At 42.3% G+C, this 26,757-nt stretch overlaps 1 protein-coding gene across 1 annotated transcript; it reads right to left on the bottom strand.

Moving 5' to 3' along the window:
• Nucleotides 1-17,584: 17,584 nt before the first annotated feature.
• Nucleotides 17,585-19,723, bottom strand: LOC135488568 (uncharacterized). The gene is made up of 4 exons (XM_064773209.1): nt 19,579-19,723; nt 18,313-18,469; nt 17,899-18,220; nt 17,585-17,596 (listed from the first exon to the last, which is right to left on the bottom strand). Exons 1-4 carry the CDS (start codon nt 19,721-19,723, stop codon nt 17,585-17,587), a joined length of 636 nt encoding a protein of 211 aa, XP_064629279.1.
• Nucleotides 19,724-26,757: the final 7,034 nt, after the last annotated feature.

Raw genomic sequence — 26,757 nt, 5'->3', positions numbered from 1 at the left:
AAATGATATTATTTCGTTTCATTCTCATTTCATCGTATTGATATAAATCAGTGATTTGATAAGACCAATCCATTCCCAAGTGAATGACATCCGCCGAAGGGCTTGTTTAACTTATATCTGGATTAAGGAATTGAACCCTCGGCTTCGGACCTTGGTTGAGTTACCATGACACTCGAGGGTGAAGCTAAAATACAGTCCAAACCCGAGCCGATAGGCGAGGGTTTGGACGAAATTTTAGCTCCACCCGAGAGCTGTATTTTAGCTTCACCCTCGAGTGTCATGGTAACTCAACCAAGGTCCGAAGCCGAGGGTTCAATTTCTATTCTAAAATACCTCAAACTTAAAAAGATAGGCCACGAAAATAACTTGAATATGTGCGAATTTGGCAAATTCCATCCATCGCCTGCCCCGAGCGCCGGTAGCGCCGTTGTTTACATTATGTTACGGCAGCGCGCATAGGAAGTCCGCATCGGCTCGCTCAAGTGATGTTAAAATCCGCGCAAATGGGCTATTTGGAGCGTTTCTCTCAGCAAATATGTGTAGTGCTCATTAAAAAAACTTAGGGTGGTTGATGCTTCCTTGGCTGATTTGTGTTTGAAGCAGTGTTTTGAGAGCCTCAAACTTCTGAAGTGAGCTGTGTGCATGGTTTCCACATTTTAGTGCAACCCGAGGGAACTTTGGTAGAGCATCTTGGTTGCGTGTCCAAAACACTCCACTCTCAGAACGAGGCTTATGCATTTTCCATTTAAAAGTTTACTTTACGGTACCAAGGTATTTTAGAATACCTTGTTGATAGAGCTAAGACAATCTGGCTTTGGATGTCATGTGGGCAATATCTATGTTGGAGTGTTCACCTATGCAGATGATGTAATATTACTTGCACCAACCATGACTGCCTTGAAGTTAATGTTGAAAATTGCTAAGACATATTCCATCAGTCACTGAATCACTTTTGATGCTACAAAAACCAAGTTTATCGTGTTTAGTGTTGGGCCAGATCAGGTCCCAGAATTTGTAATATTTGATAACACGATGATTCAATCCAGTGCCTTTGAAATTCATTTGGGGATTCCTATCGGCCCCAGGTTAGGAGATCAACGATTTGATATTGTAATCAATGAATTGTATAAAAAAACGAATATGGTGATGGCTTTTTTCAAACACGCCAATACAGAAAATAGATACGAGCTGTTTAGAACATTTGGCATGTCACTCTATGGAAGTCAACTGTGGGATCTTTCTATGAGTACCCTCGAAAGAATCTCGATAACATGGCGGAAATGTGTTAGGCAAATAATGACCCTGCCATATAGAACACATAATGTTCTTATCCCACTCATGGTAAATGATACGGACATTCTAACACAACTTGAAAAGAGGACTTTAAAATACATCCTGTCACTACATTCCTTGTCAAATGAATATGTCCAAATGAGTGTTACCCTACTTAAACTGGGCAGCAACAGTGGCTTGGGAAATAGTCTGAAGCACATCAGTCACAAATACGGCTTCGATAAAGAAGGTTCTATTGAGGTGTACAGAAATTCACTTGGTTTAATGAGTGATAAAAATTTCCTACAGGCCACAGAAAGAGAAAGACAGGTTGCAGTGCAAATAAGAGAGTTAATAAAATTAAGGAGACATGCAGTTGACATACTGACAACCATTGAAAGGGAGGAAATAATCCAATATTTATGTGTAATGTAACACATGTTGGCACCCGTTGTAATATTATGTAATTGATGTCGAAATAGACTTGTAATCACTTGTAACCACTGCACCCAGCACTTTGCACACCATGGCACTGTAAAATATGTACCTTTTTGATGTACGAAATAAACATATATATATGGTGATGTCCTTATTTTGAAGTAATGAGTTTTTGACATGTCCTCATAACATGACAAAGGAGTTCCTTATATTGAATGCACATATATTATTATTAAAAACGCTCTATTACACCTTAACCTGAACCGAAAAATGAAAAATGTGCTCATTTTCATGCGATCAATGTATTCAATGGGTGGTCTAGTTGTATGGAACACTAATTGACACCTGTTTTTTTGTTTAGAATGTCATATGGAGCTTATCCTAATTGGCATGTACGGTATCTTGGCGAAAACAGTTGAGTTACCACCCTAGATGATAACTTTGGGAGGCGTGAAACTTACATTACAAAGGGGGCAAATTGACCCAAATAGACTCATGACATATTCTTTTGCTATGATAATGACTAGTAAGTCTACTATTTTTTTACTCTACTTAGCGTGGACAAAAACTGTGAGTCAGAAGGACCCTGGAGAAGGACCAGTCAAGTGCCATCTGTAATGGCAAAATAGGACTAACGATTTGATCTAGAGAAATTTAAAGTTAGCTGTGTTCTTGGCTTAACTTCAGTATGGGCGGTTATTACCGCAAATAAAGACAAACCAAAGCAAAGACACTTGTGTAGCATATCAAGGACACGTAGATTGATACTCCTATGTGTGCCACATCAAAGACATCTGGAATGCATGTTTTGTTTTTGTTTGATACAGCATAGATAAAACTAGACCGCAACCTCTCTGGGATAGACAATTGTTTTCATGAGCCATACACAGCACAGATAAGACATGACCGCAATACCTCTCTGGACCATACACCACATCAAAGATAACGATGCGAAGTGTTTTTGATTTGCCCTACTTTTCAAGGTCACAGAGGTCAAGTGGCGAAAATTTGCTGTTGGAGTGTAACTGTGGCAAGTTTCTTAACTGGTTGGGCTATGAGCTTGTAAGTTTTAATGCATGACTCCCTAGGTCAGATGATCTCCGACAGCCAATTTTGGTCTGATCTGAGTCTTGACTTGGCCACCAGGGGGCCAAAACTGAAAACACAAAAAGTGTGATATCTCACTTATCAGTGATTTGTTTTTGATGACATTTTCATGGTAGGTACTCCCAGCCAGGACTATTTTTCAAGGTCATAGAGGTCAAAAGGTGTAAATTGGCCGTTCGAGCGTAACTGTGGCACGTTTCGTAACTGCTAGGGCTATGTGCTTGAAACTTTGATCTGTTTCTCAACTTGGACAACAGGGGGCAAAAGGTGAAAACCTAGAAAGTGTGATATCTCGATCATTAGTGATTCGTATTCGATAAAGTTGTTATGGTTGGTACTCCCAGCAAGGATACATTACATATTATAGAAGTTTTTGATTTGACCTACTTTTCAAGGTCATAGAGGTCAAATGTCGTGAATTTGCTGTTTGGCGGCCTAACTCTGGCATGTTTTTTAACTGCAATGACAATTAAGTTCATATCTGTTGCACATTATCCCAAAGGTAGGGTTTGCCTAAGTTCAGGACTTCCGCATGGACATATGAAGTGCCCTATGATTAGGATACAGATACTAGTGGTACCTCAGAGTCTTTCTCGGTCATATCTCAAGGAACATCCATTTCAATTAAGTCCTAAATACCGATGAGCACAATGCCCCCTGGCCTTTTCATTTGTGACTTGTTTTCAATAATATTTCTATGGTAGGTACCCCAAGCAAGGATTCATCACATGTCATACCGGTTTTGATTTGACCTATACTATACATGGAGCAAGTTTATTAAACGGGATGAATTCCTAACCACCAAATATCTATACGGTGAGCACAATGGCCCTTGGCCTTTTCATTGTGAGTACAACGTTCAAGGACATTTCGTTCGTGTTTACAGACAATCTTGAAAACAAATGGCCGTCGAGACGAAATCTAGTTGATACTATACTGTTGTGGTGTTGTCAAAAGGCATAATTAAAAGTATCCTTCAGTAACTACAGTATATTCTGATATCAACTACGGTATCAGTTATCATCCAACTTCATTTTAACCTTGGTGTATCCTGATCTCAGATGAGTGGCTCAATCAGCACTACAACCGAGTATTTATGACTGGTACCCCATTTCACCTGCTTGGGAATAAGTTACAGAAAAAGCCAAGTCTCACTCTCACACCAACTGACCCCTTGGCTGCAAGCTGAAAGTTTGAGCCACACTGACTCAATTACTGATCTGCCACCTTAGGGCGTGTTAACAATACATTTTTAAAAGGTAGTAATAAACAGTTCTTGTCTTGTCTTCAGGAGAACTTCTGTCAAGAGGAGCAAGCATGTCAAATGCTTATGATACTTGGAAAATCCAAAGCTCTCCAACAAAGACTGATGAGGAAGCTTGTGACAACCTTATTCAACTATTCTGAGAAAATTCGCACCACCAAGTTTAGCGAGAGCCCAATTGATCCTGCGGAATTTGAGAATATTTTTTATGTGTTAGAAGTTACAGAGGGCATTTTTAGGCAGCTTCTCCAAGAAAGCATCTTTTCTTATTCTGATGAAAATATAGTGTTATTTCAAAATGATGAACAGATGTTTGAGGATGTGTTTGATGACAGTCTCCTTCATATTGCTGATGACATTCCTGTGTTTGCTCTTTATATGTGGAGACTGAAGGGACTACTCGCCCAAATAAACACAAAAAGATGGCACCACAACAGTCCTCCTTGTAAGACTAAGAACAGAGATTTTACAAACTGTTGACCTTTAATGATGGTCTATGACTTTGACCAGCTGTCGTGGATGATGCATGGTCATAGTCATAATTGATGCATGGCCGTAAATTAGCATTTGGTTGTTGGCTCACCGTCTAGGTGAGTCTATACAACACAGCAGTGTCCGTCGTCTGTCGTCATATCCTGTTTCAAAAGCAGTTGAAAATTTCGTAACCAGTAGAGCTATGAACTTGAAATTTTGTACACAGGACCACCTAGGTCAGGTGATGACTGACAATGAATTTCGGTTTGATCTGTTTCTTGACTTTGCCACCAGGGGCCAGAAGTGGGAACCCAAAAAGTGTGATATCTCTTATGACTGACTAGTTTTCGATAACAATTTTATGGAAGGTTCTCCTAGCAAGGATACATTACATATTCTACGGGTTTTTGATTTGACCTAATTTTCAAGGTCTCAGAGGTCAAATAATGTAAATTTGCCATTTGAGTGATCATTATGGCATGTTTCTTAACCGCTAAAGCTATGAACTTGAAATTTTGTACACATGACTCCCTATGTCATGTTACCTCTGACACCGAATTTTGATCCGATCTGATTCTCGACTTAGCCACCATGAGGCCAAAACTAAAAAAAGTAAAATGGGGAAGATCTCGCTTATTAGTGACTTGTTTTCGATGATTTTTTATGGTAGGTACTCCAAGCAAGGATACATCACATGTCATACCGGCTTTGGTTTGACCTACATACTATACATACCGCAAGTTTCATAACCAGGATGAATTCCTAACCATCAAATGTCTATATGGTGAGCACAATGGCCCCTGGCCGTTTCATTTTAAGCATAATCTTTTAGAAAATTAAGTGTCAGTTCGTGGTTGGACCATGCAAAATGTGCTAAGGTGGTGTCCCACCAAAATCAATGAAATTTGGTGGAGACATACCTTAGGGCTAAACTATAAAGAATATAAAATATGAGCAAATTCGATTCAGGGGTATGCCCAAATTTGGACTCGATAGTTTCAGGGCCCAGCGGGTGGCCATTTTTTCATGTACTTCAAGGGGTCATCTTTGAGTACTCGTAGAAAAAAAACAGTTTTACCTGTGTTACTCCAATTTGGCAAGGTCCTTTCCTATCATATTATCTACCTTTCCATAGAAGGTCATAAAAGATATTGGTAGCATAAGGGAGAAATGGCAAAAACCACACCCCCTACCCCCAAAAGGCCTATCTTCACATGCCCGTGTTCAGGGCCCATTTACCCGGCTTCTGCGGGTATTCAGATCATGTGACTTGCCAGGGATTACAGGCAGGACACATGCTTACACAATCTGAAAGAAAAGCCTTGCCCGCGGTTATCGTTAATGAGTGGTAGTCCTCTTACGTAAGAGCATTCATAGGCCTTTTGGCACAATTTATACAGTGCTGCCATCTGTTGTCAACTTATAAAACTAAATTTTCATTCCACTTTGGCCAGATGATATATTTCAACAGTGATGCACAACATGGGAGAATAAATGGCTGAAATGTTGCCCTACCTACAATGTAGGAGGAAACCAGAATATCCGGAAATCCTTTGTTCTTCCCATTTAGAGTCCGAAATTTATGGGATTTTCTTAGTTCTAGTCACTTGGCGACCCGGGCTAGGGCGAAGACCTCTGAAGATGAGCTTTCTTCTTGCTGCCTCCAACATCAAGGCAATAAGCTGGCAGTCCTTGCGTAATGTACTTGAGCTTGACCTTTTGCTTCTCATTGGCATATTTCTATGCAACAGATAAACAAAAGTAAACCTTTTGTTTTTCAATACAAATCTACTATGTTTATTCTTTTATACAGACATGACAGACTTTTATTTTCGATATCCATGTACAAAATGAAATAATGAAGGCATTCAAGCTTCAAGCACTAAAAACACGACAGAAAATATTTTTGATACATACAAAATGAAATAATAAAGGCACCCAAACTTCAGGCACTGCAGACATGACAGAAAATGTTTTTGAAATATGTACAAACAAAATAATAAAGGCATTCAATTCAAGCTTCAAGCATTCATTACAGACATGATAGTTAAACTAAGTTTGATTATGTACAAAATGAAATAATAAAGACATCCAAGCTTCGAGAACTATGTGCATGTAAGTGGCTTGGGTATAAGGAACTGGAATACTAGTAGTCAGTGACAAGTTTTGACAATGATGCTTATGTGCGATACTGGGACGAGTAAATAATGAACCATGTGAATACAATCTCCAGCATTATTATAATCACACATACCTAAACGTACCAAAATATTATTCTAATTTGTTCAATACATGTAATCTTCCCCAGTCTACAAATCAATTTGTTCAATGATCTCAGCACGCTGCTTGGACCTCGTCATCATTGAAGCTGCCAACTGGTGGTCATCCTCGGAGTACTTGTCCGCTGTCTCTCTTGTCAAACGCCCGCATTTCTGCTGGGCAGCAAGACGCGAGAAATAGCTACTGACTTGCTGGGTGGTCAGCCAATCATCCCTCTCAAATTGGTTCTTAATCTTTTTGGCCACAAGGCCAGGGTTCTCCTTTTTGCCAGTGTTGGCACCTCGCATAAACTCTTCAAAGAAGAAGTCCTTTACTTGTTGAGCAAATCGTTTGCTCTGTTGTGGAGCCTTCACCGCCCATCCAGCAGGAACAGGATTGGTTGCAGGCGACATATCAGAGTCTCCAGTCATCATGGGACGCGTCGTTGTTGTGATGTCTGATACCGGACTGGCCCCCTTCCTAGCAATTGTGTCAAACTTCGTGTCGACCGAATCCCCAGAATGCTTGCCTGCAGCAATATGGAGATCAAGGTCCTCCTGGGTTTTGAAGGTTTTGCTGCAGGTCGGCTCCAAACAAGTAATGGTAACACTAACAGCCCGAGTTACTGCAGACTGCCCAAGAGTACCAGCAAGGGTTATTGGGATGCGCATACTCCACAGCAATGGCCACTTTGGTTGTGTCCTGTGCCTTCTTGTTCTTCAACAGTGTCTTGTAGGAAAAGTGCTGTGGAGTACCAATCTTGTAACCACATGTTACCTCGAGCCCATCATGCTGGTAGACAAAGTTAGTGAACTTTGTTACGCCTTGCCATGACAACCTCTCCATCATAACCTCTTCGCGAATTTCTACCACTGCCACGTAACAACCTTTGATGGAGCTGGCACAGTGTGCCTACAAGTTGATGTTGAAGGGAGAGGCTGTAAACAGATCATTGTGGAGGTGAAATTCAAGTTACAAAGACATTCAAGGCATGAAAATAAGCTTATTGCTTATGGAGCCAAAAACAGCTTCCAGAGTTTGAGAATTTCTCAATTTAGGGAAGCTGTTTGGTTTTTTGCAGAAGCTGTTTTCAGCAAATATTTTCAGATTTATTTTGAAGAAATTGATGAGTTCAGCTGTACTGCTCCAAAGGTAGACCTGTCAGAACAACTTGAAGTTATTATAAAAAAAAAACAAATTCAGCAATGGCGCGTACAATGGCCTTGGTATGCAGTCATTTGTTTGTTAGGTCTATACTTGTGGTGGTCGGGCCCTCTCTGCCTGCCTCGAAAGGGCAAATTCATCATGTTCATGAACTTGAAAGTACATTATGAATCTTACCTCTAGAAATGTCTGGGCCTGGGAGCCAAGGGAACCCTTCTTTTCTTCATTGTGTTGCTGTATGCAATCTCTACAAATCCCTGAAAAAAATATAAAATGCTTTACGTTACAGTGTCATTCATGTCATGATATCAGGCATTACCCGATCTTTCAAACTCAATTAATTGGGGGAATAAAAGCTTCTAACTGTACCATCGGGCCGAGGGCCTACTCAAGACCAAATTGACAAACGTATTGTTTAGATAAATCGTAGGTCTAAACAAGATGCCATTTTAATCGGCAATGCTTACCTGACCCAACCGGCAACAGCACGTTCCACATTTCGTAGACTTCCCTGGAAGTTACACTACCGACACCGCGGTACGTTTTCCTCGTCGAGGATAATCGGTGAAGAGGGTGCTGGCACTTCCAGGGGGACGTCCAACACAAACCCAATCTATAGCGATGGTTAGGGCATATTGTCTTTTCTCTCAACAAAGGGCTTTGCAAGTCGAAATGTCCTGAACGAAGGGCAATCAGTTCCCATTCAGAATGCACAGTAGAAACTGCAGTGTGCAAACCTTTCAAATGCCGTCTCACATCCTTCGTGCACTGGTGCAAGGGTACCACACTGACATCACCTGGATATTTTTTCATTAGTTCACAATCATACGAGTTAGATACAGCAAAAAATGAACTTCTTAGACCATGAAGAGCCGGGCGTTCTTAATTTTCCATCGCCATAATGGCATGAATGGCTGAAATATGTGTTTTGGTTTGTTTTTTCTTCTCGTAAACGTCTGTGGACTAATTCCACATGGGCCGTGGCTATGCCAGCCGATGTCCGAGCCCTATTTTACCCCTTTTTGGGGTGGGATGAGGGGAGGATTGAATCCTACACTCCTATATGACGATGATGGTCATTTGAAACCCCTTCCACATGCCGTAAACTGTCAAAAATAGGTTATAAGGCAATAGCATGAAAAAGTGCCACCTGTTGTGAAACAGTGGAACTATCACAAGAGTGGGAAAATATAGGTTCTTTAAAGACATACTATGAAAAAACTAAAACCGCGGGCAAGGTTTTGTTTTCGGCATATAATTGCAAAATTCTTAACCTTTACTCCAAACCAAACATCATTGGCCTCACCCCCGCAGAAGATGAGATTTTCGCCATGAAGTACTGCGTTGTTTTCACTGTTAGAGGGTAAGACCCTTTTCAGGGGGGGTCTTGGCAGTAAACCCCCACCCCAAAAAAATTCAGACTACCATGAAATTATTCCTTTACAATCCCACTTTCATACTTTTATATGATATATTATATTTGTTTTGCATTCAAGCTGGAAAAAATCAAAATAAACAAGCATATTTTGCAGAGAAATAACTGCTTTTTTTATTAAAAAAGGGCCAAACACGTTTCGGTCCCTTATTCCTGTTCTGAGTGATTAATCGAGGAATCACTTCAGCAATCATCATCATGCCTTAGGGTCAACTTATGGTCAATATACGGGCCGGTTCTGTTCAACCCCCACCTTAGCACTTTTTGCAGATTTTGCATGGTCCATCCACGAACTGACACTTAAGAGTATTTTTAACACGAAAAGAACAACATGTTTGATGAAAAACCCTATAATTTTTATGCCTCCGCTTTAGCGAAAGCGAAGGCATTATGTTTTCGGGTTTTCCGTACGTCCGTTTTCCGTACGTCCGTACGTCCGTCCCGACCAAACTTTTGGTGTCCGTTAATTTAACGGAGAACGATTGAGCAGATTGATTACATTTTTAGCTCACCTCTTAGCAGAGGTGAGCTTATCCCATACCGTGGCGTCCGTCGTCCGTCGTCGTCGTCGTCGTCGTCGTCCGTCGTCCGTTAGCAGGGCACGTTTCGTAACTGTTAGAGCTATTAAGTTGAAACTTGGTACACATGTACCCTTATGTAATGACACCTTGGAGACCAAGTTTCGGTCCGATTCGTTTCATGGTTTGGCCACCAGGGGGCCAAACGTTAAAAGTGAAAATATGCAATATCTCCCTTAATAGTAGTCGGGAAATTTTGAAAAAAATATGGTAGGTACTTCTAGCAAAGGTGCATCATATATCCTCCGGGTTTTTGATTTGACCTCCTTTTCAAGGTCACAGAGGTCAAATGGTGTAAATTGGCCGTTAGGATGTAACGATGGCACGTTTCTAAACTGCAATGACTATTGATACCAAATTTGGTACACATTTACCCCTTAGTCAGGTGATCTCAGGGACCGAAGTTTGGTCCAATATGATTCACCACTTGACCACCAGGGGGCAAAATCCAAAAACCTTAAAAATGTGATTATTCCTTAACTTCTTGCCCGATTGCCACCAATTTGATATCATGGGTACATCTAACCACCATACAGTATATGTCACACAGGTTTTTAATTTGACCTTCTTGTCAAGGTCACAGAGGTCAAATGGCGTAAATTCGCCGTCAGGCCATAACTATGGCACGTTTCTTAACTGCAATGACTATTGATCACAAATTAAGTACACATGTACCCCTTGGTCAGGTGATCTCAGGTACCCAAGTTTGGTGCGATCTGATTTGCCGTTTGGCCTCCAGGGAGGGGGCCAAATCCTAAATTCTTCACAATGCCATTATTCCTAGTAATGACTTGCCCGATTGGCACCAATTTTATATCATAGGTACATCTAATTCTAACAACCATTCAATGTGTCACCCGGGTCTTCTTTGATTTGACCTACTTTTCAAGGTCACAGAGGTCGAATGTACTGTAAATTGGCCATTTTGGGGAAATTGTAATTGCTTGGACCTACATCAAACCTAACACTACATGACACAATACAATGCTCTTTAGCCATCTTTCCTCCACATGAGGTGAGCACAATGGCCCTGGCCATTTCATTTGATGGTACATTTGTACATACTGGGGGAACGTTGCTTTCGAAACTCGGCGTCATCGCATGACCAGTATGGCCGCCATGGCAGCCATCTTGATTTTGGTGTCCGTCAATTTAACAGAGAACGATTGGGCAGATTGATCAAATTTTTTGATGGTACATTTGTACATACTGGGGGAACATTGCTTTTGAAACTCGGCGTCATCGGATAACCAGTATGGCCGCCATGGCAGCCATCTTGATTTTGGTGTCCGCTAATTTAACGGAGAACGATTGAGCAGATTGATTACATTTTTGGATGGTACATTTGTACATACTGGGGGAACGTTGCTTTCGAAACTCGGCGTCATCGGATGACCAGTATGGCCGCCATGGCAGCCATCTTGATTTTGGTGTCCGTCAATTAAACGGAGAACGATTGAGCAGATTGATTACATTTTTGGATGGTACATTTGTACATACTGGGGGAACGTTGCTTTCGAAACTTGGCGTCATCGGATGACCAGTATGGCCGCCATGGCAGCCATCTTGATTTTGGTGTCCGTCAATTAAACGGAGAACGATTGAGCAGATTGATTACATTTTTGGATGGCACATTTGTACATACTGGGGAAACGTTGCTTTCGAAACTCGGCGTCATCGGATGACCAGTATGGCCGCAGTGGTTTTAGTGACATCATAGTAAGAACATGTTATCCATTAAAAAACGTGTGTGCTGGCAAAAAGGTTTCATCATGGTCATGGCCTAATTCTTTTGTTAAGCCATTTATCATTTATACGTCTATTCTAACTGCACCCTAAAACAATATTACAACAACTGCAGTTGTTGTAATATCGTTCACCATCAGATTCACCATCATGCTTTTATGTCAAGAACAGGTTCATTGCCATACTATTTTCCCACGTTTGATAGACACCATGGCTCAGCTGCAATGTTTAGCGGAGGCATCAACAGTGATTGCGAGCAATCACTAACTCTCTAGTTTTCGGATAATTTATTCATCTAAAAAACTCAGCCACAATTGCCCTCAGCCCCTTTTACAAACTTCAACCTGGCATCCCTGTCAAGGCCGATACCATCTTGTCAAAAACTCAAACTCAAACTCAACTTCCGTGTTATGATACCTTCAAAAATAATTTTAGAACAATGTGGGCAAAGCACAGTCGAAATAGACTAACAGAAAACACCTTAAAATTTCTTAAATGGTGGGACGAAGGAAGAAATAAAACAAAAAAAATTGCAGATATCGAAAATAAAAAGCTAGAAGGCAATAGGATTAGAAGCAGGGTCAGATAGTTTGAAGAAGGTGAAAAATCATCCAGTTTCTTTTAAAGTTAGAAAAATGTAAGGGACAAAACAAAATTTTCACTAGCATCCAAAAAGATGATGGAACGTTAACCTCTGATATAGATGAAATTTTAGAAGTCCAAGTTAACTTCTACCAAAAGTTATACACAGAAGAAGAAACTGACATAATGGCTCAGGAAGAATTCCTTTAAAATATTTAAAAAACCTTGAATGAAGAAGCTTGCAATAAGTGTGAAGGTAATATTACATAGCAAGAACTGGAAAACGCCTTGAAATCATTTGAAAACAATAAAGCTCTTTGGAAGCAATGGGCTGTGAATGGAATTTTATTCATGTTTTTGGGACGCCCTGTGAATGGACGTACATGCTTCCTTAAATAGTGCCGCAACTTGTGGAAAATTATCAGACAGCCAAAATGAAGCAATGATAACTTTACCCTATAAGAATGGAGATAAACACGACATTCAAAACTGGAGACCAATATCACTCTTAAATTTCAGCTATAAAATGCTCACTAAATGTATTGCCAATAGAATCAGAAAAGACTGGAGTTTCTACAACCACTTTTGGAAGAATACACGTGGCTTAACCATGAAATAAGACAAAATGGTAATACTTTGTATAACCCCACATGGATTCAAGCTAAGATACTAAAATTGAAAGATATCTGGGACGAAAACACTGATTCCTGGTTGGATGTTAAAAGGACACTGCATTCAATTCTAAAACGACCTAAGCTACGCCGTCCTTATTATGCTAATCAGCAAGAACAACACCTCTCGTGTCAAAATTGACCAAGCAGTGATCTTTGAATTTTCACTCTGATAGCCGTGGTCGGTCCTGTGTACGTTTGTTGTGGTTTCGCCTGCAAACACATGATTTATTAGAGCAGTCAAGGTAGTAAAACAAACATTCCAATTTGTTTGATATTTCTCGATGTTAAGTTTATTTTATCTGTAAACTGCCATCGTTACAAATAAAAATTATTATTTGCTTTGAAATTGATCGTTTTTTGTGAGAGTAAGTTTTGCAATGATGCGATCGTGTTTTCTTTTCACCCTCAGTACTTTTCCATTGTCGAGCAAGGCTATTTAAACCCAGGCAGGCTTTGTCTCGGCCATTCGATTTCGCTTTCCGCTGTGGGTCACTTCGTTCCGCTTTTGTGTTCTCCGTCACTATATTTCCAAGGTATGTATTGCCACTGTATGCATGGCACTCGGCCACATCGTCTTCGTGCTTTGGATTTACTTTCTGCCGGTTTTCATTTTGCATTTTCCACTTCGTATTTCTAATGTTTCCGATTTCAAATCCGACTCAAATTGGGGATCAGAGTGACGCCCCAAGCCAGCTTGCTGGTGTCGGTTAGAGAGAGCAAGACTTAATTTGTGGATCAGAGTGTCGCCCCAGGCCAGTCTGCTGGTGTCTTAAATGAGAGAGACTTAATTTGGCGATCAGAGTGGCGCCCTAGGACATATTGTCTGGTGTCGGTAACCTAAGAGAGTTTTCCCCTACGCCAATTTGCAGGGCGGGGGTACATTCTTGTGGCACACAGTATATCTCGCTCTCCCGTTTCAGACGGTCGCACCGACGGTATTAAAAAAAATACCATACATTGAAAGGGATAAGTCTGGTCACCCTTTTTGGCAAACTCCAGGAATGCGGGGAGCCGAAGGAATATGCGCGGATGGCGAAGGATGAGCCGCTCGATGAGTTGAGGGCGGACGAACTAGCAGATCGATTCCATCATTTAACGGGCGAGGACATGACAGATGTTTTGGCTGCAGCTGGCAGGGATAGATCCTCACAGCGAATAGTGTTGCACTGTGCGATTCTTCTGGCCAATGAAATGGGGCAACCGGAGGGACAAAGGCTGAAGGTACGTCTCTATGTGTATTTTCGGATTAAACATGTCTGGTAGCAAGTATGCTAGCCTCGTTATTATCGTTATAATCATGTTCAGCCTAAGTATTTGTAGTTTACATGAACATAATCATATCCGCAAAGCTAACCATGTGCATTTGCTTTCAGGAACCTTACGCCTCCGGTTCAGCAGATTGCGCCACTGTCCAGCCACCAGCCAAAAAGGCAAGGAAAGCGAGCACTGTGGATCTTGTCGTTTCGCCACAAACTTCTGCCGCCGCCGGAACATCCTCGACATACCCTGCGGTTGCTTCTGCTAAAGCAAAGGTGAGAAACGTTGCCCTACAACATGAGCCCAATGAATCCATACTATTAGTGTACTTGGAGGAGTTAGCTACAACAGCGTCCCGTTCTAGAGATAAGGACGCTGAACTTTTCGAGGAGTTGTATCGACAGGCCGCTAGGCACCAAGGCAAGGTCGACATGCAATCATTGGCGCTCAATGTTTTGGGCTGTGGCACAGGCGAGATCGTATCCAAAGCTCTAGCCAAGTGCCTCAAGAAGCCAGAGCGTAATCGTGAGGAAGCGGCGGCCAAATCGTCCGATCAGGAAAACGGTCCCTCATCCCCGAAGTCACCATTAGACAACCTTTATCCGCAACTTGCGGCGGCGGCCTCCTTTGGCCAGCTATTCTCTCCACTTTTGGGTGGGGGCCGAGGCTCTTACAGAAGCAGGGGCTATGGCTCCAGAGGTGGCACAGGCAGGGGTGGTAAAAATTCCAACTGTTACTTTTGTGGTGGTAACGAGCACTGGCTTCGAGAATGCGATAAGATGAAGGCAGCATCTAGGGCGGCAAAATCTTCAGAATAAGCCTAAATTACACTTCTCCCTCCATCCCAGGGCACACTCTGCCCCAGCGGGGACTTCGTCTCTGCGCGGGTTGGGGGTTGAGGCTTCTCCTGCTTAGGGTTGTCAATTGACCGTTAATAGGCTTTATCTTTTGCAGGCTCGTCAGACTCTAGGTTTTGGCATCCCAGAACGGGAACTTAACGTTCCATTCGACCCTGAACGGGCACACAGGTCAAAACGTTTACTACCTAAGTGGACAACCTTGAGCGGGCAGAACCCTCAACCCCCAGCCCAACGAAACTACCCTAATTTCGAGGACATTTTAGGGGCGAGTTCAGATAAATTTGATGTCAGTTCCCTTCCTTTAAGAGACCCAAATTACTTTGTAGCAGGGCAGACACACGAATGCTTGAATGAATGGTTCAAAATTATTGATGCATTGGCTGAAGTCGGAAAGCCGATGGATCAAGTAACCTCGTGGCTAAAAGATGGCGTTGAGATACACAAGTTCTTGCAACCATTTAAAAGTGACTTTAAGGAAGAGGCATTCAATTCCGATATCCCCCCTTAAAGGTTCTACCCGAACTCCAGTAGCTGCGAAGCTTCTACGGAGTTCGTAGCTCGAGAGCTTGAGCAAAGAATAATTTTTGGATCCATAGAGTTACTTGGGCGAGTTGGGGAATGCGAAATGCCATATATCATTATGCCACTCACAGTTGAGCCCAAGAAGCCGAGGTTATGCCACGATGAGAGGTTTTTAAACCTCTGGATCAAAGACTCCCCATTTCAATTAGAAACACTGAAGCATATCCACAGATTGATAGACTCTGGGGCCCGTATGATTTCAACTGATGAAAAAAGCGGATATGACCATCTTTTGCTATCTCCTAATTCAAGGAAATTCTTTGGAATACAATTCGGTGGTTGGGTGATGCAATTTCGTGCAATACGTTTTGGTTGGAAAGCGTCAGCCTTCGTCTATCAATCTGTGGGTATGGTTGCCACGAACTACCTACGTTTATTTGAGATTAGAAACGCCCAATACATTGACGATCGGTTTGGCGTAGAAACGCTGCCATTACCCAATTCCACAAAGACAATAAGTGTAGAGGCGGTTAGATATTCTATACTGCAGCTGCAAACAAGATTGGGCTATACGTTTGCCATCCCTAAGCTTCAGATTGAGGGGAAAACATTGATTAAGCACCTAGGGTTTCTTGTGGACTCAGTTTGCATGGCTTATCTTCTCCCCGAAGATAAGCGATCCAAATTTGCGATTCTAAGGGAGCAAATTCTCTCTGGTCAGGAGGTCACGGTGAAAACGCTGCAAAAATTTGTCGGAAAATGTATTTGATGCTTATCGCAGTTCCAGCAGCTGGGCTGTACACTAGGGAAGCTTGTGCAGCAATCTCTGCTGGTTTAAAGAATAGTCGTAATGTTAGGCCGTCGCCCAGGTTGCAAACCTAGATAGAATATTGGAGATTTCTAGATTCGTGGGAGGGTTGTGTGACATGGCGTCCAGAAATGCATAAGCAGCTGGTAGTAGCAACCGACGCATCGTTGTACAAGTATGGGGCAGTGGTCCTTGAGGGACCCCATGCAGGGATAAAGCTATCAGACTTTTGGAAAGTAGGTGACGAGCGCCCCATTCTTGTTAAAGAGGCAGATGCTCTGTTCAACATGTTGTTGTCCATGAGATCCACGATCAGCGATAGTAGAGTGGATGTCCTCACAGATAATAAAGCTTTGATTGCTACATGGCACAATAATGGAAGTAGGTCCGCCGCCCTAAATGATTTATTGAAGGAGATATTCCAGTTCACCTATCAAAATAACGTTCAGCTGAGGTTGGCTTACATCTCCACGAAAGAGAATCCAGCCGATAGGCCATCACGTTCTCTAAAGGCTTGTACCCACGGGCGCGATTTATCGCCTACAAAACGTCACTGCGATATTCCGCCGCGACAAGTCGTTGCGCGCCGAATTTCGTAACCTGTTCCGACTGAAGCGTATAATGGAGCGTACTCATGTCAGGTTACGACATAGGGTGATATGAATAAAGACTAGGAAATGCTTTTATCTAAATCTCCATGTACATTTACACTAGGCCTTCCTGTACAAAACCGGAGTAAAAGCATTTGCTAGTCTTTATTCATATCACCCAATATCTCTTGCTAATCGACTTCAAGGACTTGCGGAGTTCATTTTGGACACGTTGCACGTGCCGTCCGGGTTCATTTTGAAACATGTCTTCAACGGATTCGGATTCTGACTTCGACGATATCCTCGTCGTACGCATGTTATGCAAGAGAAAGAAGAAGAGAAGGCACAATTACTGGGTTCACGACCTGTGGCAGGAGAGGCCAATTTATGGCGAATATCATCATCTCATTAGACAGTTGTTTGGATACGAAGATAAATTCTTCATGTACTTCAGGATGTACCCGCACGAATTCAACAACCTGCTAGCGATGTTGAGAGAAGAATTGACGAAAGACGTCACAACTATGCGCAGGCCTATTGGTCCTGAGGAGCGGTTAGCCATATGCCTGAGGTAAGAAGACAAAGCAAGTTTAATTTGGTTAAATTTCATGAATTTATTTACCATCTGTTTAGAAGGATGACCACGTGTTGTTCATCATTTGTTGGCCAAAGGTTTGTTGACAAGCTGAACCTACTGCAGCTGCACTCTGTTGCTGCCCAACCAAAGATTGGTTTGGTGCATTACATGAAGATGCATCTCTATTGCCTGATGAACTGGCTTTATACATTTGTTGCATTTCTGCTTGATGAACAAGGCCATGTATTTTGAACATTAGATCTGCCCTAACATATGGGGGGATCTTCTTACTTTAGTTGTCATAGACTTCATGAAATCTGCTACATCGTCATCAGTATCGGTTGGAGGTTTCCTGTCCATTTTTTCGCTTTTTTTCTTTATGTAATTTAGAAAGACTGCATCCGTAGTGGCAATGACATCAGTGCTCTCAGTTTTCTTCCTTTTCTTCGCTGTGACGGCACTTGTCTTTGACGAACTGCTTGGCTCCATGGTGTCATCGTGATCCTCATCCACAGTCTGATCGTCATCCTCAGCAAGGAAGTCAGATACATCCTTGGTCGTCTGCTTTTCATCATGGCCCTCTTCTTGAGTAGCCTGAAGATTACCCGATGACCTAGAAAGAACAACATATTCAATTTTAATATGCTTGTTCATATGGCAATTTATCTAGAGTCGAAATTTTGCAAATATCAAATCGTTCTTTACCTTCGATCCTCCAAAAACGGTTCCAGAAATCCCAGCATTTTTGCGTACTTGTATTCCTTTACTTTTTTTCTTCCTTGCCCACTCTTTGTACGAATATCGTTCTTGTATCTTCTCATGGCGTCCCTTATATTTTTCCACTTCGATTTTGCCAGAGGAACTGAAAAAAAATGTTCTCATTTCAGGTTCTTAGCAACTGGTGATTCCTACAATACAATATCGACAAGTTTTCGTGTTGGGAAGACAACGGTCTCTAGAATCGTGAAGGAAACATGCGAAGCAATTTGGATGAAACTACAGCCGTTGTACATGCCGAAACCGGACCGAAACCACTGGGAAAGAGGCATTGAAGGCTTCTATACAAAATGGCAATTTCCAAATTGTTTGGGTGCATTGGATGGAAAGCATGTCCTCATTTTTGCACCAAAGAAATCTGGAAGTATGTATTTTAATTACAAGAAGACATTTTCCGTTGTCTTGCTTGCCCTGGTAGACCATGACTACTCCTTCTCGGTCATTGATGTCGGATCATACGGTTCCAATAGTGACGGGGGTATTTTCCGTAGGAGCGTCTTAGGCCAGGGTGTAGCCTCTGGCACCCTCCATATTCCAGAAGAAAAACATCTACCAGATGCAGATCACAGAGGTTTGGTTCCATGTGTCATTGTAGCTGATGAGGCCTTCCCGTCACTACAAAACCTTCTTCGCCCTTTTCCGGGAAGAAATCTTCCCGTTGATCAGCGCATATTCAACTATAGGTTATCTAGGGCCAGACGTATTTCAGAAAATGCATTTGGTATTCTTGTAAACCGATGGCGACTCTTTCACCGCAAAATTCCTCTTCAACCAAAAAATGTTGATGCGGTGGTGATGGCAACGTGCGTTCTGCATAATATGCTGCAGAAAAGGGGCACAGCTGTCCCTCCACCACCACCACAACCAAAAGCCCAAACAGATCGTATTGATGATGGAATATTGCAGAACCTAGAGCAAGTCGGGCATAGGCAGAAGAAAGATGCCCTGGTTGTGAGAGAAACATTCAAGGACTATTTCATGTCAGATGCCGGTGCTGTTTCGTGGCAACACCAAAGTTGCTTTGGTGAAGACTAAATAAAACTGTCTAGTATCTCAGATAGAAGTAAGCAATGCTGACTAGGACATTTGGAACATCTGTATCAGCAGATCCATAACAAAAGTGTATAATATGTCCTTCTCAAATTGCTGATGATAACAGACTGTATCAGCCAAATGTACATCAAATGTATTTACCTCCAAAAGACAACTTATCAGCAACCTTATTCCATGTGTCATCTTTTTTGTCAGGATCCTTGTATTCCTCCAATCCTTTGTTATATATCCTAGGGAACTTCTCAATCTCCAGGATCAACCGTTCCAAAAAATCGGGTTCAGACATGTCGAGTTGGTGATGACGGACCCAAAATGATGACCAAGTGAACAGTTGAGGACTATTTGTGGACACAAGCCCGCAAATCATTACGTAATTCTGTCTGTCAATAACCCAAAGGTAGTTACTTGAGTCAAAATGACCTAACCGGTCGCCGCGATTTGTCGCATAGATTGCCCTTTTTGCAATCTCAATTACGTAGCGCGCAAGGCCAAGCACGAGAAAGCACGAGAAATCGCTTGGATTTTGTAGCATCGCTCAAGTGGGAACACATGTACTGAATTGACTAGGAACCATTCTTTGCGATTATCGCTGCGACTTTCCGCGGCGGCAAAAGCAAGGAAAATCGCGTCCGTGGGTACAAGCCTTAAGTCCCTCTGATCTCACTCTGTCCAAGACATCGTGGAATGTAGTGGAAAGCTTCTACGGCCCGCACTCTGTGGATCTCATGGCCCTGGATTCTAATACTCTAGTTGATAGGCATTTCACGGTATCGTTTTCATCTCGATCATCCGGTGTGAACGTCTTTGCTCAAGATATCGCAAAGGAGTCAAACCCTTATGCGTTTCCTCCTGATACACTGGTGCTGCCTCTGCTAAGGCTTTTGCAACAGCAAAATGTTCCTAGGTGTACAATGGTAGTACAGTTCTCACCCGAAGTTTTGATTTCCCTCCCGATCTTAAGAAGCCACGCGATGTCTTGCTACTGTTTGGGCAGCAAAGGACACAAGCGGGTTGTAAAACAGCCAACGAAGCAGGGATTCCAATTAGATCAAAGTGGGTTAAAGTTTCCATTACTCGTATACCGTTTGTCTTTCCAAATATAATTTGTCGTTTCAGGTCTTGAATGATGCCTCCTCGAATGTAGATTTGGGTAAAATAGACAACCGCCTACGTTATCTAGACAGCCTCCACCGGAACTCTGAATCGGAAAAACGAAAATCCAGTGTACAAAGGAATTTCGAGGAATTCATCTCCTGTTTGCCTTCCAATCCAGATATCTATTCATGCTGTCCAAATGACGTCAGGAGGTTCTTAACTTGGAAAGATAAAGACGGTAAAACAAAACTTTCGACCCTATTTGGGTCAAAAGGGGTCTGCGCCCTGCTCTTGCCCATTGCGCTTAGCGGCGGCGACGGTGGCAAATTTGGTTCAAAAATTGGGTGCCATTTTTGAGGCCGAAGGTCGGGGCAATGCCTAGTGCATTGCACCGGCGGTTGGCAACCCTGCAAAGTCTCCCATCATAAAACTATATGTAAAGCAAGTTTCAGAGGAGCAGGCACGGGCTCAGATCACGCCAAAACAGGCAAAGCCTCTTTTTCTTTCCAAGGTTAAGAAAGTGTCTATGTACATCAGTAATCAGATAGGCCGCCCCGATCTATCTTTAAAGGATATATATTAAGGTTTGAAAACATGCTTGATACTCATGAAATATGTTGAGGGTTAAAAAAACAAGATCCCAGACATTAAAAAAATTCTAATAATAAAGTCATTATTTAGTTATTTCAATTTTCAATTTTAAACTATTTGAATTTCCCACCACACACAACTTTAGATTAGTTCCACATGTGGCCGCTAGGGATTTTTTGATGACGTAGAACAGGTCAGTCAGAACAAAGCAAGATGGCTTCCGAATACAGTTCAGAGAGTGAGAGCAGTGAATTTGAGGATGTTTTGGTCGATACAGAAGGATATTTAAACGTTGAGCCGTACATGTTCGAGCCATTAATATCACTAGATCATAATGAGAGTGATCATTCGGACGAAAGTGATTAGAATTTGTGGTTAATCAATTTGCATGGCAGACCTGCCGATATAGCAAAGAAGACATTGATAGACGGTTGCAGATGAGATGCATAACATGTATGATTTTTGAACAGACTAATGTTGCACAATATTGTTTCGTCTCGTCAGTGTTGTATCGCCAGTTATGTCATGACGCTGAACTACTATTGAAAAGTGACGGTATTATGCACAATCATCTTGACGTGACGATATAATGCCGTGCAACGTTAGATAGGCCTAGATGTCAGATGACAATAATCTGTCATTGACAGTGGCTGTCACTGACACTGACCTGTGTCGCTGTCACCTTGCTATGGCTGGAACACAAGAAGACACTATGCGGTATCACAGGCCCCAATAGGGCCTACACATTATGTATAACAACCGACCTCAGCAGCCTCGGGCATTAAATGCAATTGACATGGTTGGAACAGCTGTTTTTAACAAGTGGCATTTAATATTCAGTTGGATGCAGATATCCGGCTTCATGTGATAATCCGTATCGATAAAGTGATCACTGCAAAGTTTGGCCGAAGGCCCAGGCTTCCAACACTCCAAACGTTTGCACTTCCGAATCCACAGCTTCCTCCTCTCTCGTTCAACTGGCTTTGGAATTTCATGAAAATGGGTCCCATCCGTCATTCGATTGTTCTTTGTGCTATCCTTGACACAATTCGGAGCCACACAATACACTATAGTGAATGAAACACATTACTTCCAGGTGTGCATAATTAATTAAGGCCCTCCTGCTTTTATGATTGCATGACATGTACAGATAACCTGATCTACATCACAACTTTTGCTGAACCTGCCGCCTGGCTCTAACAAGCCAGTTGCTAGCCTGATTAGGTAATCAAGTTGTCAAACACATAATTGGCTATATCTTCAAAATGGATGGAGCTAATTGCATTTGGTTTTCTGTATTGTATAAAGTGTTAGGTACACTTTTGAAATCGTCTTACAGCAGAAAATGGCAAAAAACCTTGATATATGGCCTTTAAGCCAGCGCTTCGTTTTGTTGAGAGATCAAGCGTTTTTTAAGATACAGTTTTTCGCTGGAGACAGGGCTTCGGATTTGTCGCCTGTCCCAGGTCAATCAGTGCGCTATCTTTCGGATAGATCGGGTGTCGCTATTTCCCATACTTTCACAAAGTCAATAAGAGGCTGTAATGGGAAATGTAACACATTTGTATTGAAAAGATGCAGTGACCTGGATATCTGCCCTGTTGCAACCCTAGAACGATATATTGATTGCGTCAAAGGGATGGGCGTTGATATATCGTTGGGATATTTATTTAGGTTAGTGTCTACCTCTGGCGTAGTTCTTGACCAGTGCGTGAATTACTCAACGATGTATGAACGCCTCATGCAATACCTGGTGACACTAGGAATAAACGACGGCGAAACCCCACATAGCCTACGGGCAGGCTGTGCGGTCACATTCAAGCTTTCTGGGGCGTCTGACTCTCCCTCTCAAGCTATGAAGCACATTGGTTGGTTTTTGCAACGTTCATACGAGTACTACAGTAGGGACGATTCCTTGAAACAAGCCACATCTGTCGCGCAGCGTCTATCTAATGCAACGCCTTTATCACGAAGGGTGGAGGCAGACTTTGCGAAGTTTGCAGTTTTCGACAAGCTGCAGCATGTTGTTTAAACGTGCGTATGCATGTACACTCTTGTAGGAAAGTAAAAGGACGCCTGATATGTCTCGGTGTCTCAGAGGGATTTGCGTGTTTCTGTCTTGTGTGCATGTCATGTGCTGCTCTGGCGGGCCCGTGTCGGAATGGGAGTTTTTGGGTTTTGTGTCGTGGAAGTGTCGCGGTTCACAGCTGTTTCAGCTAAGCCTGAACATGACATCGAAATGATCCATCCCCAGCACAGGCCTGCTGCCCAGTGATTGGCCAGCCCAATAAGCGTGTATCACCTTTATGTAACATTGGACCCTCGCTGCATCGCAATACACATTCCGTCTGAAGGGTAAAATGCGTTGGAGTGATTCAAAACACGAGCGCAAACCTGTAGACGTTCTGCTAAAAGACATGTCGGCTTTGATTGGCTCATTGGCTCTGTCACGTGCCATGCCACCCGGCTACAAACTTGCGTGAAATTCCGATCCGAATTGACGAAACCGCGACGATTTGCGGTATTTTTATTGATTTTTCAACAAGTTGCAGATTTCGGAATTTCATCAAACTAGATAACCAGGTAGGCATAATATCACACATCCCCGCCGTTTGACAAATCTCAATTCAGTTTCGTGCAAAATCGTGCGCTTATTCAGACATTTCGAGAACTTCGATCTGCTCCGAAATCAAGATGGCCGGCTTGCAGACTGAGATTAAGACGGGGTGTCAAGTTTATCTTACAACATCGGATTTCCTTGATCGTTTATTTGTAAAATGAGTTACCTTCAATATTAATTGATATCGTAACTTTGATTAGTTTCCATTTTAGTTTGCTGTATTTATGCAGACATTTGCATTTGAAACCCGGGGGCATGAACATTGTCCAGTCTTAAGTTTGTTGGTCGAGTCTATTGCGCTGATAGAGGTGCGGCTTGGGTGGAAATATAAATAAGTCAAAATTTTGGGCAACTTGTAACCAAAACATGAGTTAGTACTTATTGTAGTCTATGTGGAAAACATATTCAGGGATGTTTTTGATAAATCTGGTCTTCAAACTTTCAAACCACGGATTTTTTTCGGTATATGCTAAAGCTTATCACCCTTGGCCAAAATGGACTTGCCCTTTGACCTACACTTTGGGTTTGTTTTGAGTTTTCTGTACAGGGTGATGCTAAATCAGTGTCTTGTGTTGATTTCGTGCATGTATAAAGCATTGCTCAGTGACTACATTGTAAGATATGTCTGACTCTTACATATATTGACGGTAGCCCTTTTTAAGCATTTATTGAAAGAACACAATTGATCAGTACACAAGGTTGTGTTGTTAGTAGGGAGTTGCAGGAAGGCTGAAAACAAACTGTAAAATTCTTTACGGGGTACCCCTACCAGACTTGTTTTGTTTTATAATGTGTAGTCTTTCATGTTCCTTATCCGTGGCTGCCAGGTGTGCCGGTCATCCTTGAGTTACTAGATTTTCCTTTTTCTTTAATTTCAGTTGGTTGTGTACCGTTCTCAACTTGCTCTGGCTCTTAACTTCGAGAGTGTTTCAAACAACGTCCGTACACATACCGTAGCCTTCTGGATTCGAGGTCCATCCTGAAATTATGTGGTTGTGTGGAGAGTAGGCCTACTACATCCGCCCAGATCAGTGATCTACCACAAAAAGATTAGTGGTAAGTGATGGTACTCTAAATTGTAATTGACTCTGCACTAGAAATTAGAATGCCGTTGATTGATGCATAAGGCTTTATTGATATCGATGGATTAGAATTCCCCAGAAGACGTGTAGTATAAGTTTTAGTACATCCTGGTCTTCTTGGCTTGCATTGAAGCACAGACCTTGTCCGCCCCCCCCCCCCCCCCGCGCCATTTTGCAACCCGTTCTCGCTCCTAATTTTTACAATTCCAGGTATGGTCTAGTCCATGAAATGGACACGTCTTTGACTTCGTATGATGCTGACTGCCCTCCTCAGAAGAAAACGAGGTTGGATTCTAAAGTTGGTTCGGGTGGCCATAAACAATATTTTGGGCGGAAACGCAGGAAATCCAAGGCATCCAAGTCAAACGTTACGTCGTCTATGTTCAATGTTGGGGACTCTGTTCTGTTTAAATTACAGGGGGAGATTTATGTAGGAACTGTGTTGTCACAAGTTAATCCAAACCAGTACACCATTCAGGATGTTACTGGAAGTATTCATGCAGTAGTCATTGATGACCTCTATGAAGGATTACAGGTTTCGAGTAACGACCGATTACCAACCGTTGGTGAAGTCGTCTTTGTTCGTTACAGTGATAAAACGGGGGTTGTAAGACTGGGAAAGACTATTTGCATCCGAAATGATTCACTATGGATTACTTTTGACAACTCGGGACTTGAGTTTAGTGTTCCTTTCAACGAAGCATTTATTTTGAATGAACGGTCTAAGCAACTGGGTGTGGGGAATGTGGGCTTGGGAGAGATGGGTGTGAATGAGAATGGAGGTACACGTGAGGCTATACACCTCTTCACATGTATGCTGAATAGATTGACGGAGGAAACAATTCACACTCATTCTGATTATCTGGACCGGGCCAGTCAAATTCGGGAGTTGTACGTTCAGGATATTCGTTCACAGGACAGTGCCATCCTTGAACTAAAACAGCAGCACTTGGTTGACACTGTCACTATTAACCAACTTGGTTGTGAGTGGTTTAATCGTTGGAGTGCGTTCTGTCTTCCATGCGGGCGGACAGTAAACTTGTTTTTTGGCTCCAAATTTGGCAGTTTGTTGACAATTATTTTTGTCTCATCTTAATCTGTGATTATACACTGTAAAAATGTACCAGCTATGGCCAGTGGTATACTTAATAACTGGCAAGTTGTCAATGCAGGGTAAAAATTACAGGTTCTGTCTTCCATGGGGCGGACAGTAAAGGTCTGTTTTTTTGCTCCAAATGTGGCACTTTGCTCTATTTCTGTAATAACCTGCATAGTTCTGTCTGCGTCCCTCCTCTAATTACCGAAATTCAGTCGTCAAGCGTTCCAAAGTTCAAAGAAATGTGCGATTGATACAGTCCCAAGTTACAAATGTCATGCCTAAAATCATTGGCACGTCACTGTTTCATGAATGATGCGCTTAAGATCGCGCGCAAAGGTCGTACGTACAATACGTTAAACAGAAAGGGAGTGTGTCACTGTGACATCGCTGGTGCGTCATTTGGCACAAAACTCGGCCGCATGTCGTGCGTACCTGACGCGGCACGAAAAGGATGAGATTGACATTTGTGACTTGGACTGTAGTTGTAGTGTACCGATAGTAAGATTAAGAAACATGTACAGATCGGTTGTTTGGCAAGGCACTGATGGCTGTTTCTGATACTGGCAAGGTGTCAATACAGGGTCAAAATTACACATTCTGTCTTCCATGGGGCGGACAGTTAACCTGTTTTTTTTGCTCCAAATGTGGCACTTCGCTGCATTTCTGTAAAATGGCCTGCTTTAGTTCCGTCCGTGTTGAACCTTTATATGTATTAGAACAGCATTGGTGGACTTGTGAACTTGTATGATTGTATTTCAAGGGCTATAGTATTATAAATATATGTGAGTATTAGCATTCAATTGAAATCTTGACTTTTTAATTTTTGTGTACTG

The sequence above is a fragment of the Lineus longissimus genome, chromosome 5 (assembly GCF_910592395.1).
Source record: "Lineus longissimus chromosome 5, tnLinLong1.2, whole genome shotgun sequence".
Lineage (NCBI taxonomy): Eukaryota > Metazoa > Nemertea > Pilidiophora > Heteronemertea > Lineidae > Lineus > Lineus longissimus.
This window is presented reverse-complemented; position numbering and strand designations above follow the sequence as displayed.